The 13,789-nt window shown below is 44.1% G+C and overlaps 2 protein-coding genes across 9 annotated transcripts in view; one reads left to right on the forward strand and one right to left on the reverse strand.

The window, feature by feature from the left end:
• Nucleotides 1-13,789, forward strand: part of LOC144137671 (neutral alpha-glucosidase AB-like) — a 54,909-nt gene that overhangs the window by 21,511 nt on the left and 19,609 nt on the right. For 5 of the 8 annotated variants that reach the window (XM_077669597.1, XM_077669598.1, XM_077669604.1 and 2 more), the window contains 8 exons: nt 20-157; nt 1,464-1,548; nt 2,140-2,236; nt 2,753-2,857; nt 4,401-4,476; nt 6,726-6,743; nt 8,113-8,286; nt 9,032-9,196. In XM_077669597.1, coding sequence (XP_077525723.1) covers nt 20-157; nt 1,464-1,548; nt 2,140-2,236; nt 2,753-2,857; nt 4,401-4,476; nt 6,726-6,743; nt 8,113-8,286; nt 9,032-9,196 — 858 coding nt within the window. The remainder of the gene's footprint in view (nt 1-19; nt 158-1,463; nt 1,549-2,139; nt 2,237-2,752; nt 2,858-4,400; nt 4,477-6,725; nt 6,744-8,112; nt 8,287-9,031; nt 9,197-13,789) is intronic. The other 3 variants (XM_077669600.1, XM_077669599.1, XM_077669605.1) reach the window with 3 other exon arrangements.
• LOC144137672 (uncharacterized) lies at nt 10,335-13,417 on the reverse strand. Its single transcript, XM_077669606.1, has one exon. The coding sequence runs from the start codon at nt 12,979-12,981 to the stop codon at nt 10,675-10,677; it is 2,307 nt and encodes a 768-aa protein (XP_077525732.1). The 5' UTR covers nt 12,982-13,417; the 3' UTR covers nt 10,335-10,674.

Raw genomic sequence — 13,789 nt, forward strand, 5'->3', positions numbered from 1 at the left:
TTTGCGCTTCGGTCACTAGCAGGAGCAGCAGGCCTACGACGAACGGGGTTACAAGGTGCACGCTGACGGGAAAGCCGACAAGCATGATGACGAGCATGCCGACGAGCATGTTGACAATCATGCCGCCGAAAATGACGGAGGGGATAAATTGCCCGAGGTGAGGTGTGGTGTCTGCTCGTGGGAGAAAAAAAAATAACCAACCCTGCGTGGTTGTTCCAGACTTTTTCAGCAAAAAGCTCAACAGGTTTGGACTTGACTTGTTAAAAGAAAAGTGTTGGTAGCACCATAGGCAAAGCTCTGGGGCTTGGGTGTTCGAAAGCTGCGGGCATCGATTGAAATTAGGTGGGGCCAGTTGAAATGCCCTTTCATTTATTGGCCGAAAACAGCTAACCGCGCCAAAAAACATATGTATGGTGGGGTTGGTGTACGGGGTGCGAAGCAGTTTTTTCTGCGTGTGTTGTCCGATGTGCTTTCACTGCTTAGGCCTTGAAGGAAACAACTTTAGTTCGAAGGACGTTTAGCTGCATGTGACAGGGGCATTGGAAGAAGTAGCTCAATTTCATTAAAGGAAGAGCCATCTGCATTGCGAACTTTAGACAAGAGCGAATTAAAAAAAAATGCCTTCATTTTTAACATTTGTGAGTTTACTTTTCCAGGGGAGTTTAGTTTTATTACTCTAACCTGCAGCCATATACCGCAGTAGAGCCATGGTTGAAAATTTGCGAAGGTCTAGCTGTGGTGTGTCGGCATTTTAAATTTGAGGACGTCTGTGTACTGTATATTTATTTTAGTACTTAAATTTACCCTGATTAGTTCGCCATTGGAAGTTTGTGCCGAGCATACGAATGCGGCCAAATGCTACCTGCCGAGCATTAAGAAGTCGTAGTGGGTGGTTCAATCCCCTGGTGCGCTTGGCACTGTGAAACTTGTTGGTGCCGGCTTACAGAGAAGAAAGCGCTAGAAGCTGGAACCATGTTTGGCTAGTGGCCAAAGTTGAGTTTGCCCCTAAAAAGGGGCATCCTGCCTGTTTCTGAACTGCTTTCTTTCGCCTCTTGTCGCAAGCATGCCAATTTTCCAACCCTGCTGCTTTTGCTTTAACTGCTTTCATATGCGTGTTTGCTTCACTGTGCGAAAGCTAGCCAAGCCAAGCCTACAAGGGTGGCTGCGGCATTTTGCTTGTCGTCTCAAGTGCATGTTGTATGGTCCTGCTTGGGCGCCATACTGCTTATTCTTTCTGTTCGACTGCGTGACAAGCCCTGTTAGTAATTATTTATGAATATTTAGACATACTGCAATTTCTTTCAGGGATTTTCGCAGAAAATACAATAATTTACTCTACTGCATCAGTATGAATGTGTCTAATGGTACCACTTATGCTCTTTTCGAACCTCAGTGTATGTTTTCAACTACTCTCTCCCCCACCCTCTCCCTCTTTTCTCTTTTGTGTGGTGGCATGGTGGCAGGCGGAGGAAAAGCCACACGATGAGGGTGACTTGGATGGTGCCTGGGAGGAGACCTTCAAGGGACACAAGGATTCCAAGAAGCACGGTACCTTCTTCTTGTCTTCGATTCATTTTGGCGGGCCAGTACCTGCTAAGATCTCCTTTTTTTTTCCCCGTTTGGTGGGGATAATGTTGAAGCGAAACTGAACAAAAGCCATTCTGAAAAGAAAAGAAATTATTAGCAGCTGACCTGGTCCGGTTAATTTGAAATTGGCAGCTGACTTTTTCTTTGGAAAGTAGTTGAATGCATACAGCGTGAGAATGACCCTTGTAGAGGTCGTGTGTGCAAGCAGAGGGAGGAATTGGGTGCAAGCAAGCTACCTTTCCCAGCATGTGGGGTGCAGTTCCTATCTGTTGTTTGTTAGCTGCCCATGCGGGGATGCGGAGGATTTTAAAGGAGGGTAGCCTTAATTAAATGACCCCGGACTGTACAAACGGATCCTGGATTAAAACTGGGCTGTATGAGGATCTTCATTTAAAAAAAAACGAAAAATGTTGGAATTAACGTGCTCTTTGTCTTATCACCCACGATGATAAGACAAAAAGCCTGCGATTTAGTTGTGTTACGCTTACTCGCTTCAGCTGATCGGTTTTGGGCCCTGTCTCACAAAAAAGCACGTTATTTGGTTGCCCGCAGGTCCGATGTCTGTTGGAATGGACTTCACGTTCGAGGGCTTTGACCATGTCTACGGAGTCCCCGAGCACGCAGACTCCTTTGCCCTACGGTCCACAGTGTGAGCCCCACTTTCGCTATTTTCTCGCGCAAAACGTCTGCTTCCTTGCTTAGCCGCATTTGTTTTTTCTTTTCTTTGTTTGAGAATGGCCCCTATGCAGCTGTTTGATCAGTCATTGACTTAACCCGGAATGTGCTAGTAATTCTGCGACAAGTGCTAAGATTGTCTTCAGCACGACAAAAATGAGCACGAATGTGTTTCTGATAACTTTTATTATTGTACCGTCTAAAGCTTCTTTTACTTTTCCCCACATTCGTCAGGGTCTTACGACCTTCTTTAGCAAATAGCCATCAATTTGATTCAACTTTTTTTCTCTGATGATGTGTATATAGGTTGTGCTTTTTTGGGCAATGTTTTCCAAAGAACGATTACCCCTGCGTTCAAATTCATTTACAACAGTCCGATGCAACATGCCTGGACGTCTCTTTATTGTTGTAATTTTAAAATTATGATTTGAATTAGGTAGTTTTTTGATAAATTGCCCTTAGCTGTTTGTGTTGCGTGGTTCTCCTGCAGCGGTTCAACGGACCCCTACCGACTGTACAACCTGGATGTGTTCGAGTACGAGGTGGACAGTCCAATGGCCCTCTATGGCAGCATCCCCTACATGCTGGCTCACAGGTACGTGTGGGCGTTGTCTTCTTCTTGTAAGACAAAGTCCTTGTATGTCTCATTAAGAGGTGGTTTTGGGTGACCCTGGTGTTGACACAAACTGTGCAAGAACCTGCGGGAGGCCAGAAGCGAACCACAGCATGCCAGCTGTGTATAGAAGGTGATTAATGATAGTGAAAGTTGGTTAAGGATTGCCTAGTGATTGATAGTAACAACTAGTAGCATTGGGGCAAGGTGAATTAAAATTGATTGAGATGGAATAATGATTGATAGCAGTGATTAGTAGATTAAGGTAGATCAACAACATTAAAATAGCGCGGCTGCTGTGTTCACGAGTAGATGTGTATATAAAAGGTACCCGTCACAATAGTACACCAGGCGGCGTTTTATTTCACTGTTACCTGTATTGTTAACATAATTATTGTACTATTTCGGTTGTATTTACCCCAGTTCTGGCCGTACCAATGTGCTAGATGCAGTTGTCACCTTCATAATGCGTCATTCTTGTATTTGTACTATAAGTTGTTTATTTCAATGCCACCATGTCGTGTTATTGCACAGAGTAATTTAGTCACAATAACCACCCTTAATTGGACAATAACCACCCTTAATTGGAAAGATGCAAAGTTAGGAGGCATACTGGAAAGACACTGGGCATTGTGTACATGCCCTGAGCTCTATGTCCTTTTCATTCTAATTTCTAGGAAACATAGTTGAATTCTTCATTATGCAATGAATGCAGATGCGTTTTGTAAAGTGCAGTTCACTGAGAACCATGGTGTGAAAGAAACTAAACTAAAAGGCTTTTTTTTTTTTTTCTCTTTTAAAACACTGATATCTGTACCCTGACTTGTTACTTCTTATAGTAGTTGCAGTTAAGGCTTTGGAGTCTCTTAATTTTCAAACAAAGCCCAGTTAAGCAACGATTGGCAATAACAGTGACATTTGTTACTTTTCAATATCGTCGTTAGTCGGTTTATTAGTTTTCCGTGTTAAAATGGCTTTGTTCCCACTTTTTTTTTTTTTTGCCTATCTGGTGTGCTTTTTGAGTAAAGGTCCTACACTGAGTTACAACAAAAGTTTTACTATTTGTTCTTAGTTGTGTGTACGTGTGCTGTAGGGGAATTTATGCATGCCTTGCACGCTTGCATCCATTGGGCCCTCTAAGGAACACATACATCCTAAGTTCCGTGTTTTTAAATATGTTGAACCATTATTACGTGGTATCATCATATAGTCGTCTGTGAAATGTAACTTCAAAGGAATTGAAAAAGAGCATCCTTGGGTGTGGGAAAATAGGAGTTCTTTTGGTAAAGGCGTTCACGTGCAGGAATGGCATCAAAAGCCGAAATTACACGAGAACCAACGATCATCAGAGGGAACCCAGTACCATTTTTAGTGTAAAAGTAGTGTTCGGGTCTGGTTAGAGTTTGTGTAAAGTTTTCAAGGCTGACAGTTGTGCACTGCACAAGTTCAGGAGGGTTAAAAAAAAGTAAGAGTAAACGCTTGTTTGGTGGTTAATTTGCATGCGTGTGTGGTTGGGTTCCCGTAGCGAGTCCAGGACGGTTGGATTGCTGTGGCTGAATGCGGCTGAAACGTGGGTGGACATTGAGCCCAACTCCAAGCAGGTCAGTGCGAACTTCCCTCCGCATGCCACAGGGTTACGCAGCGTATGAAACCTGACTGACATCTGGGTCATGATGTGGACATTTGCCGACGAGTTCCAGGAACATTGAAGGTTTCGCATTAGAGGGGCCATGAAGACGAAATGAAAGTTTTGTTTATTTGAAAAGATGTTGTGTCCCAATAACAATGACACCAATCGGAACTCAAACTTCCAACAACTAAGCGAGCTATTAAGGAAAACAGGTGAAGCTGTGACGGATCACCTGCCACCTTCTTTTCTTATGAATCACAGGGATCTATTTGTGTGATTGGCAACTGCCTACATAGACTCTGCCAAAACATGGTTGGGCAACTGTAGTGGCGCGTGTAGTTTTGTTTGATAGTATCACTTCAGTGCTGACATGCAGTTGACACACGTTTTGATACCCCTGCTACACTAGCGTCCGAATGTCATTTGACTCAAATGCAAAGTTGTGCTGCTCCTCTGGGTTTTGAAATGCCATTCGGCTCAAATGACATTCGAGTCAAATGAGCACCGAGGGAGACATTTGGGATGTCAAATGCCATTTCTAGCACTCTCGCGCACAGCGTTCCAAGTCAGCATAAACAAATACATTACTGGAGTACTTAAAGCAAACGAAATATTCTTAATTGTGGGACTTTGTTTACTTCTCGTTCACTTAAGGGGACAGACTGGTCTTAGAGCAATTTTTTTTATTTACCAACCAATTTTCATGAAACTGCACCGTTATATAGAGTTTTTTTAGCTGATTTCAAATCTGCCATTAGATTTTTTGTAAGTTGGTTATATTTTGAGTTAATTAATGATTAATTGCCATTATTTTGGGTCACAGTTACAAAATAACCACTCCATACAGAATGGCAATTACCATGTGGCTAGGCAGACAAATGACTAAAGAATACAACATAGGAAGAACTTTTTTGATTCAGCTATTTTTGGTCGTTATACAGCACAGGGAACTTTGCTTCTCCCGCGCTCTGCCAGAAATGGCTCGCAGGTGGTGCCAATTGAACACAATAATAATTTTCCAAAGCCTCCATTTGAAAAATTTGTTTCCAACATTGTATTCTCCGCACATTTCGGCATCAGAAGCAAAAAGAATTACAGTTGAACCTGCTCTGGGTGCCAAGATATCTGAGGATGAAATGCTAGCTTTGCATTGCAAGAAAAGTGCCGTTTCACCATCGCATTCTGCACTAACTGAGCTGTAGAGTGCACTTTAAAATACTATTATAATATAATAACTACAAAATATGGTGTCTTTTGATGAGGAAATTTACAGACTGATAGAAAAATGGCCGTGGAGGCCAAAAATGCCATTTTTGAGAAAACGCTTTTTTTGACCGTTTTTCGGCCCCAAAGACCCAACTGCCCCCTTAAATCATGACATCAAGATGTAATAATTCCCTACTTTCATCACCAGTGAGAGCAAGCGACAGACCAGTGTGGTCAGACAGCACAAAACAGCACAAAAATCTTCGATTGCGATTGAGAATTAAGCAAAAACCATGTCAAAGCTTGCGTTGTTTATAATTTGATATCATTTTAATGTCAAAGGCTGCTGTTAAATTTGATTGTTGCATTATTGTGTAAAAACAGAACTCGACAGCAGCAGCGCCACGCAGTACGGCGGGGGGGGGCGAGGTTGTTAAAGCTTTCAAATGTCATCGAAATTGTAGTGGAGCACGACGGGCTTCGAATGGCATTCGAATGACATTCAGACGCAAGTGTAGCAGGAGTCTTTCCCTTTATTGCATTGTGTCTGATATCGTGTAGGCTTTTTGGGGCTTGAACGAAGTCGAGTGTTTAGCAAAAGTTAGTTTTTTTTAAATTAAACAAGGTTGTATTTTGTCTTCATGGCCCCTTAATTAAGGGCGTTGTAAGTGCATTTGTTGTGTTGTTAATGGGAATAAAGTAAAACTTGCTTCTCTTGCACCATTTCTCTTAATTAAGGTGGTCCAAAAAAGCCACTGCTTGACTATAAAAGGAGTCGACTGGTCGCCCTTGTCTTGGCTTTGCGCCAAGTAAGATTGAGAGCGCAAAAATGCCTAATAATTCCGCCGAGACCTAGGTTGTTGCACCAGCACACGTAAGTCTCAGTTAGCACACCTAAGATCCTGGGCGGTCATTAGGTTTCTTTAAAACTGCGGCATCTTGAGACGACAAACGCATATGTTTTGGTGGCTATGAAGACCATAATCTGAGAATAGCCATTGTTATCTCTTGCAGGAAGGTGACCCTGACACGGTAAAACACTCCTGGATTTGTCTGTTTCCTTGTTCTCGCTTGTAACACGGTTGCAGTGCTTACACCTTGCACAAGGCACAAGCTCAGTAAACAAAATAAACGAAACCACATCCTTCATGTAGTTATTATGCCGTGAGCAGAAAATAGGTCAAAGGTCGATCCAGACATGTCGCAATATGCTTTTTGTGGGCATTCGTCGCTGAAACATATTGAGGTCCAAACGCTGTAGTCGCATTTGCGCTTGCAATCTCAGTCGTGCTTGTTATGTCGATTATGGGGCTTTAGTGTTGTGTCTTTTGGCTTATCAGCAGATATTCGGATTCAAATATGTACAATTCTGAACTTGCACAAGACACTGTTGCTGGCTGCTATCTGTGTTACTGTGGTGATGGGTCCTGCATTTGCAAGCGTGCTGGGGCTGAGTGGTACAATTATTGACTAATGTCATGGCTTAGGACTACAGTAGTGTAGAGACGGGAAAGGAGAGAGCGGGTGCAACTTTGTGGAAGTGCATAGTGCACTGAGCTGAGCAAACAGCTACTTCTCTTTCACCCCGCCCCCCCCCCACTGCACCAGAAAGGCACGAAAAAGTTGTCTAGTAGCAAGAAACTTTGCTCTATAACGTGTGAACACAGCAATGTGTGACTGCATGGCAGACTTTTGAAATACAGAATTAAGGAAAAGGGCTTAGAATTTTACTGCAAAACAGTGAGTTTTCTGCTGTGCACAAAGAAGTTACACCTGACGCATTCGTTAACCAAGGATACACTGACCATGTAGCCTAACAATCCTTATACTTCGCCACATTCAAAACATATTTCAGGATCCCTTTGTAAATTCTTTACCGTATGACTAGGCTCTCGTGGCGTCTCACAAAAACAGCCCGTAGCATCAATATGACCTTCGAACTCGGCCAAGGTCAAGCCAGCACCTCATGCGCTTGCGTAGTGAAAGCAGGTAATCGCACGTAGGGGCACGTGCCATCAGAAAATAATACAAGGAGGCGCTGGATCTATCCAAGTTCACTGCACGTGCGTGTGTACAGCATTGACTGTGTCGATCAGAGTCTGTGTATTGCCGTGTGGTGCAATTTGTGTGCGCATCTACTGCACAAAAAAAAACCGCGCTATCACTTGACAATTTTGGTTTACCTGCATTCAACCACAGCAAGTATTTCCCTCACAAGAAAAATGGTGCAAGGGTTTGTGCACGATTAGATTTTTTTCTCTCTCCCCCACAAGCGAACACATGCATGCCTGCTGCCACTGCTAACACGTGCTTCTTGCTTGGCCGCTGTGTTCTGTGCCCGTCCTTTCAAGACTCTCAAGTACATGTGCTGCAAGCATGCCTGGTTTGTGCCTTGTCGCAGGGAGTGCTGTCCTCCATGGTGGAGTTCGTGAAGCGCAGCCCACCCCCGAATCATCGGGAGACCCACTGGTTCTCGGAGAATGGCCTCATCGACGTCTTCTTCATGCTGGGACCGGGGCCAAAGGACGTCATGAAGCAGTATCGCTCGATCACTGGCACCACACCGCTGCCACCGGTGAGAGGAAGGCGTAGAGTAGACTTTGTTGGATGCTCTTACTCTTTTTTTACTTTATATGACACTTCTGTTGGCACTTTATTCTGTCTGACACTCATTTCTTTCTCCTTTTACTCTTACTCATTTATTTGACACCTATTTGATCCTGCTTGGCACTTTTACTCTCTTTTTACTCTCGTTTTGCACTTGCGCTGAAAGAGCATTCACACTACCCAAGGTGAAAAATTTCATGGTGGTATGGGTAACTGTCTCTGCATCTGTTGGTCTATTGTTCACTGTGTGAGGGGGGTGTTCCAGTTTTCTAACCTAGTGCTTGATAGCTTTGCAGCTCTCGTTAAGAGTTGCAAACAGGTGTGCCTATTTATTCTTACACATTGGCTGTTTTCCTTTTTTCAGCACAAAAAGCTTTGTGCATAGTTTCAACCAGATTGTGAAGTCTCATACATACAAAGCAATTCATTTGCCACTAAGAGCAGGGAGAAGAATTTCATTAGGACATGCACTAATTTAGGACATGCCCCTTTTTAGGACTCTTTTTAGGCATGTATAGAGGTGGTCATGGTTGTGTGGAGAGGTGGTAAGATGAATTCTCAATCACAACGAAGGGTTTACACAAATTGCCTGTCTTTGACCTCTGTGCTGTTAAAACGTTTGTAACAAGAGAGACGGACCTCCCCATTTATAGTCGCTCATAAGTTCAATGAGGTTTGTTTATCGCGGTTTCTGTGGTTCGCTCGGTGTGCAGCTCTTCTCGGTGGCATACCACCAGAGCCGGTGGAACTACAATGACCAGGACGACGTGCGAAGTGTCGATGCGGGCTTTGACGAGCACAACCTCCCCTACGACGCGCTCTGGCTTGACATCGAGCACACTGATGGAAAGAAGTACTTCACGTGGGACCCCTTCAAGGTGGGACTTCTTTTCTTTCTTTCTTTTTTTTCTTTTTTATGGAAGTGCAAATTCTTTTTCAGTTTGGTGTGTGATAGAGCTGGAATGACAAGGAAATGGCATGGTCTTCTAGAGTAAAGTTCTTAAAGGTGAAAGCCTTAGGTGTATGGAACCTGAGGTACGGAAAGTTGAATTACACAGAAAATTGAAGGGCGCATTGATAGAGGGAAACAGCTGCGTCGAAAAAAGATTTTGAGAAAGGCCGACAAAGTGCATGCTGGGAATGGGAAGCAGCAGCGTCAAAGGAAGCTAGCCCTCTGCCAAACATGCAGTACGAGCTTGAGAGGTGAAGGTGTTGTCGTGAGCGAACAGGATGCTCCTGGCAATGGCTAGCGAGCAGAACGAGCTTCATTCTGAGCTGCCCAAGTTGACGGGAGTGGCTGCAAACCTCTGCCAGAAGTTTCACTGCAGGTCGACGGAGGGTCCTATTAGGCTTTCGCTTTCACATTCTTGGGAAGTTCTACGCCCGCTCTGTAATATTTTTTCCTATCTTTTATAGGCTACAAATTGAACGGAGCCATTCAAAATAACTCCTTTGGGCTTTTTTAGAGCATACCTGTAATGTCGTGACATGGAATAAACTAGTGAATTGGGAATAGCTTGTAGTTAGTAGCCTATGCAAAGCTTTATTTCGTTATGGAGCACTGTTAGGGAAAGGCGGAAAACTAGTGTTATTTATCTGTATTACCTTTAGTAAATGAAATAGAGTTATTTTGCCCCTTTCAAGGCATACTGTTTTTTGCAAGGGTGTAAAAAAGATGGCACAGCCAGTGTTAAAAAAAACGAACTGAGGGAGGTGAAGGTTCTGTAGGATTAAGGTGCACGTTTTGCTGAGTTCTGAAAGATGGTGTTCCCTGCCATAACAGTCCATGTACTGTAACTGTAGGCAGCACCTCTGATGACACCCTAGATAAACCAAGAAAGCATAAAACCATGTGTAAAAGTTTGGTTGATGAGCTTAACTAGCGAATGGTCAGTTTTTTTAGATGTGGAGGCGTCTAGCCCGCTGTCGTTTTGAGCAACGCTGCTGCAAAAGCATGTTTATGTGCCACTCACTTTAAAGAAAGAAAAAGAAAATTATCAACCAGAAAACAGGGTTCGTACAGGTTTCGAAGAGAAAAATTCAAGGGTTTTCAAGGACTTTCAAGCCCCTGTGGGAGGATTTTTCAAGGCCCTCTGCGCGAGGTTATTTTGATTTTTTTACATCAAAGATCTGCAGACAAGGCTTTCAAAAGGCCCGACATATTTATTGCACAAAGAAAAAAATCTCACAATGCAAATTTGCTTGCACTGAACAGAAAAAAATAAGAATAGGTTTATCATATATCACAATGCAGATTTGTTCATGTCACACACAATAGAAAATTGTTCTATTGCCCCAAATAGCATTAACTGCACAAAGCAAAAAAAAATTAAGCAGCTCCTCCTAGCCACCCTCTTCAGGGGAGCTCCAGTCGCTTTTGCTGAATTTGGACCTTGATCGAGTGAAGCTCAGCTGTCTTGTCCTTTGCCGTCTTCCTGAGGCTATTTGACTTGACAATGTGTGTCACATCATTTTCTGCCTCTGCTTTTTCCGCATAGGCATCTGCAGAAGCCACGAGGTCATCAATTGTGGCTTCCAGTTTTTGTTTCTTTCTTTTCATTGCGTCAAGCTCTTCCTCTATGCAGTGCTTTTTCCTCTGCTTTGAAGCATCAAGGTCCTGCTTTTTCTGGGCTTCCAGGTATGCTCCGTACCTCTGCCTAGCTGCCGACACAGCAATCCTCAGTTCCTTAGTGATTGGAATTTGTAGGACACCACCTGCCTTCTCAACCGCATCACACACAACCCGTTGCGACACGTATGAAAGCTCCTTCAAGTTCTCTACGCACACCTGCCGGTTCACACTGAAGCCACGTTCAACTGTTGCTTGGCCGTGACTGAGGACAAGCAGAAGTTTCACAATGCTCCACAACTCCGAGTAGGTTGAATTGAACTTCAAGAGGTCAGCATAGAATTCATCCAGCCTATCAGTGCCCTTGTCAAATTGTCTAAGTTTATGTTTTTGCTCATGCAGGAGCTCCGTGTACTCAGCCAACACTGTGTCTCGAACGTGGTCAGCCATTCTACCCACAGTGATGAGGGTATCCAACACTTTTCTGAAAAGAGGAAGGCATTCGTCTGGCTTTGTACACATCTGTCTTGGGTCCAGTGAAGAAAGGCCCCTAACAAATGCAAACTTCAGGGGGCTTCTCTCTAGAACCTTCTTTGTGGCATAGATCAAGAACTGTTTACATTCCATCCGGAACTGAAACACATCCTTTGCGCTTGCATGAGAATTCTTGATGATTTGCTCTGCCTTGTAGCCTATATCCACCTTTTCTAGTGGAATATGGTTCTCAGCATTCTCAAGGTCGACCTTCAGCAGGCCCACGATTCCTTTGGCAGACAGGACTGAACATTTCAGAAACTTTGTGAACAGCTTCCTTAGAACAGTCTCTAAATCCCTTGCGAGGAAAAAGGCCATTGCTTTGTCTGTCTGGTACTCTACCAAAAAAGGCTTCAGTGCATTTGCCACACACAATGCAAAACTCAACTTTGCTGGGAGCAAAGCATCACAGCTGAACTCCAACAAGTTGTTAAACGAGGCACATTTAGGCAGGTTGACAGCTTTTTTTCTAGCAGCCTCAATGTACTTGTTGATGTCAGACCACACCAACAACGCTCGCTCAATTACAGGGACATTCTCTAACCACTGGTGGGCGACAAACTTGAGAGGAAAAGTGTGCTGGCCGGTGACTGCAGAAAAGTCCTCTCTCCGTGCTGGGACATCTTCAAAAAGTGCATTCAGACTAGACAACAGGCAATCAAGTCCCCATTTAGTTGCTGAAACTCCTGCCCTGTAAGCGTTGTGCACTGTGTGAAGCCCGCAAGTGCCTAAGTCCACACATTGAACCTGGTAATTTTGTTGCAAGTGCACTTGGATGTGCCTAAAGAACTTCAGATTAACATTTGGACCATCCATAGATATCTGAAGAACTTTTGCAAGGGGCAATGGCTCAAGGGCACTCAGCAACTTCTCCTGGATGTCATCAGCTGTAGAATGCCCCAGAAAAACGGAGGTATAATACCTCGTCGTCACTTTCTGAGCGGAGTCCCAACACCTCACGTGCACATCCATTTGCTTGCTTTGGAGACAGTCATTTGCCGACTCATCGAAAAGTACCACAAAAACTTCACACTGTTCTATCTCTCGCTGCAAAGCTGAGAGAAAGAAAGGCCCCAGACCATGACATGTCACATAGGCGCATTTCTTTTCACCACACGAAAACGCCTTTGCCACTTCACTGTCCGGGAACATGCGCTGAAATAACTCCCCTGCTTGCGATGACATCCGGTACGACATGTGGGATGTGACGACTTTCAGAGTCCAAATAATTTCAGCGTCAGTAACAAGCTCGTGCGTTTTGCAAGCGTCGTTTAGGCTTGGTGACGGCAACGGAGCCGTGGTAGCGGACTGCCCTGTCTCTCTCGCGACAGCAGTGAGATGGCTGTCCAACACGCGACCTTGCGTTATATTCACTGCAGCAATATGCTTGGCACTTTTCATGTGGCTTTTCAAAGCCGATTCACCCATGGCAGTCACATCAAAGGTTTTGCAGCAAAGCTTGCACTTAGCCCGATGCGGACTTGTTGTGTCCGGTGCAATCCACTGCTTGTAGTCGTCATGGTGGAGCCACGTAGTCTGAAACTTGCTTTTCCCGGGCATTGTCTCGCATATCAACACATCACTTTCACTGAACCGAAGAAGCCACGTTCAAAAAGCGCTGAAATCACGATTAGACGAATACTAGCGCACGGACGCGGCCGTATGACTCAGCGAGTGATGGCGAGGTAGCGATGCGATAGCGATGGGGATGGAAACGGCTCGTTGTCTTCAGTGTTGCCAGCTGCCTAACAGAATCGGCTACAGAGGTATAAAAACCGGTGTTTTCTTGACTGCGGTTCAGAATGATTAAACAAGAACAAAAGTTCAGCAACAAAGTCCGTTTTCTTGATGACAATTACTAAATTAAATCTAGAATTCAAGAAATTCAAGACTTTTCAAGGACTTGTAAAAAATTCAAGGTTTTCAAGGGCCTTGAAAACAGACTTCTGGAATTCAAGGGTATTCAAGGTTTTCAAGGACCTGTGCGCACCCTGAGAAAAAAAGTCAAGCATGGCTTTTGCCATCAGTGTAGCAGCATGCCTATTGTGCATTGGCGCATGAGAAGCGCTCTCGTTTTTTTTTTCTAAATGTTCATATTACAAAATACTATGGCGACCACCATGTTATCGTTCCAGTTCCAAACTTTATGAATTTTGTTCTGACTTGACAGGGGAGATATAGTGGGAAGCAGTATCGCTCGATCACTGGCACCACACCGGTGCCACCAGTGAGAGGAAGGCGTGGAATAGACTTGTTTAAGGCTCTTACTCTTTTTTACTCTGACACTTTCGTTGACTCTTTATTCTGTCTGACACCCATTTAACTCTGACACCACTGCCACCGGTGAGAGGAAGGTGTGGAATAGACT

The sequence above is a fragment of the Haemaphysalis longicornis genome, unplaced genomic scaffold (assembly GCF_048455015.1).
Source record: "Haemaphysalis longicornis isolate Haplotype H1 unplaced genomic scaffold, Haemaphysalis longicornis Haplotype H1 scaffold_430, whole genome shotgun sequence".
NCBI lineage: Eukaryota > Metazoa > Arthropoda > Arachnida > Ixodida > Ixodidae > Haemaphysalis > Haemaphysalis longicornis.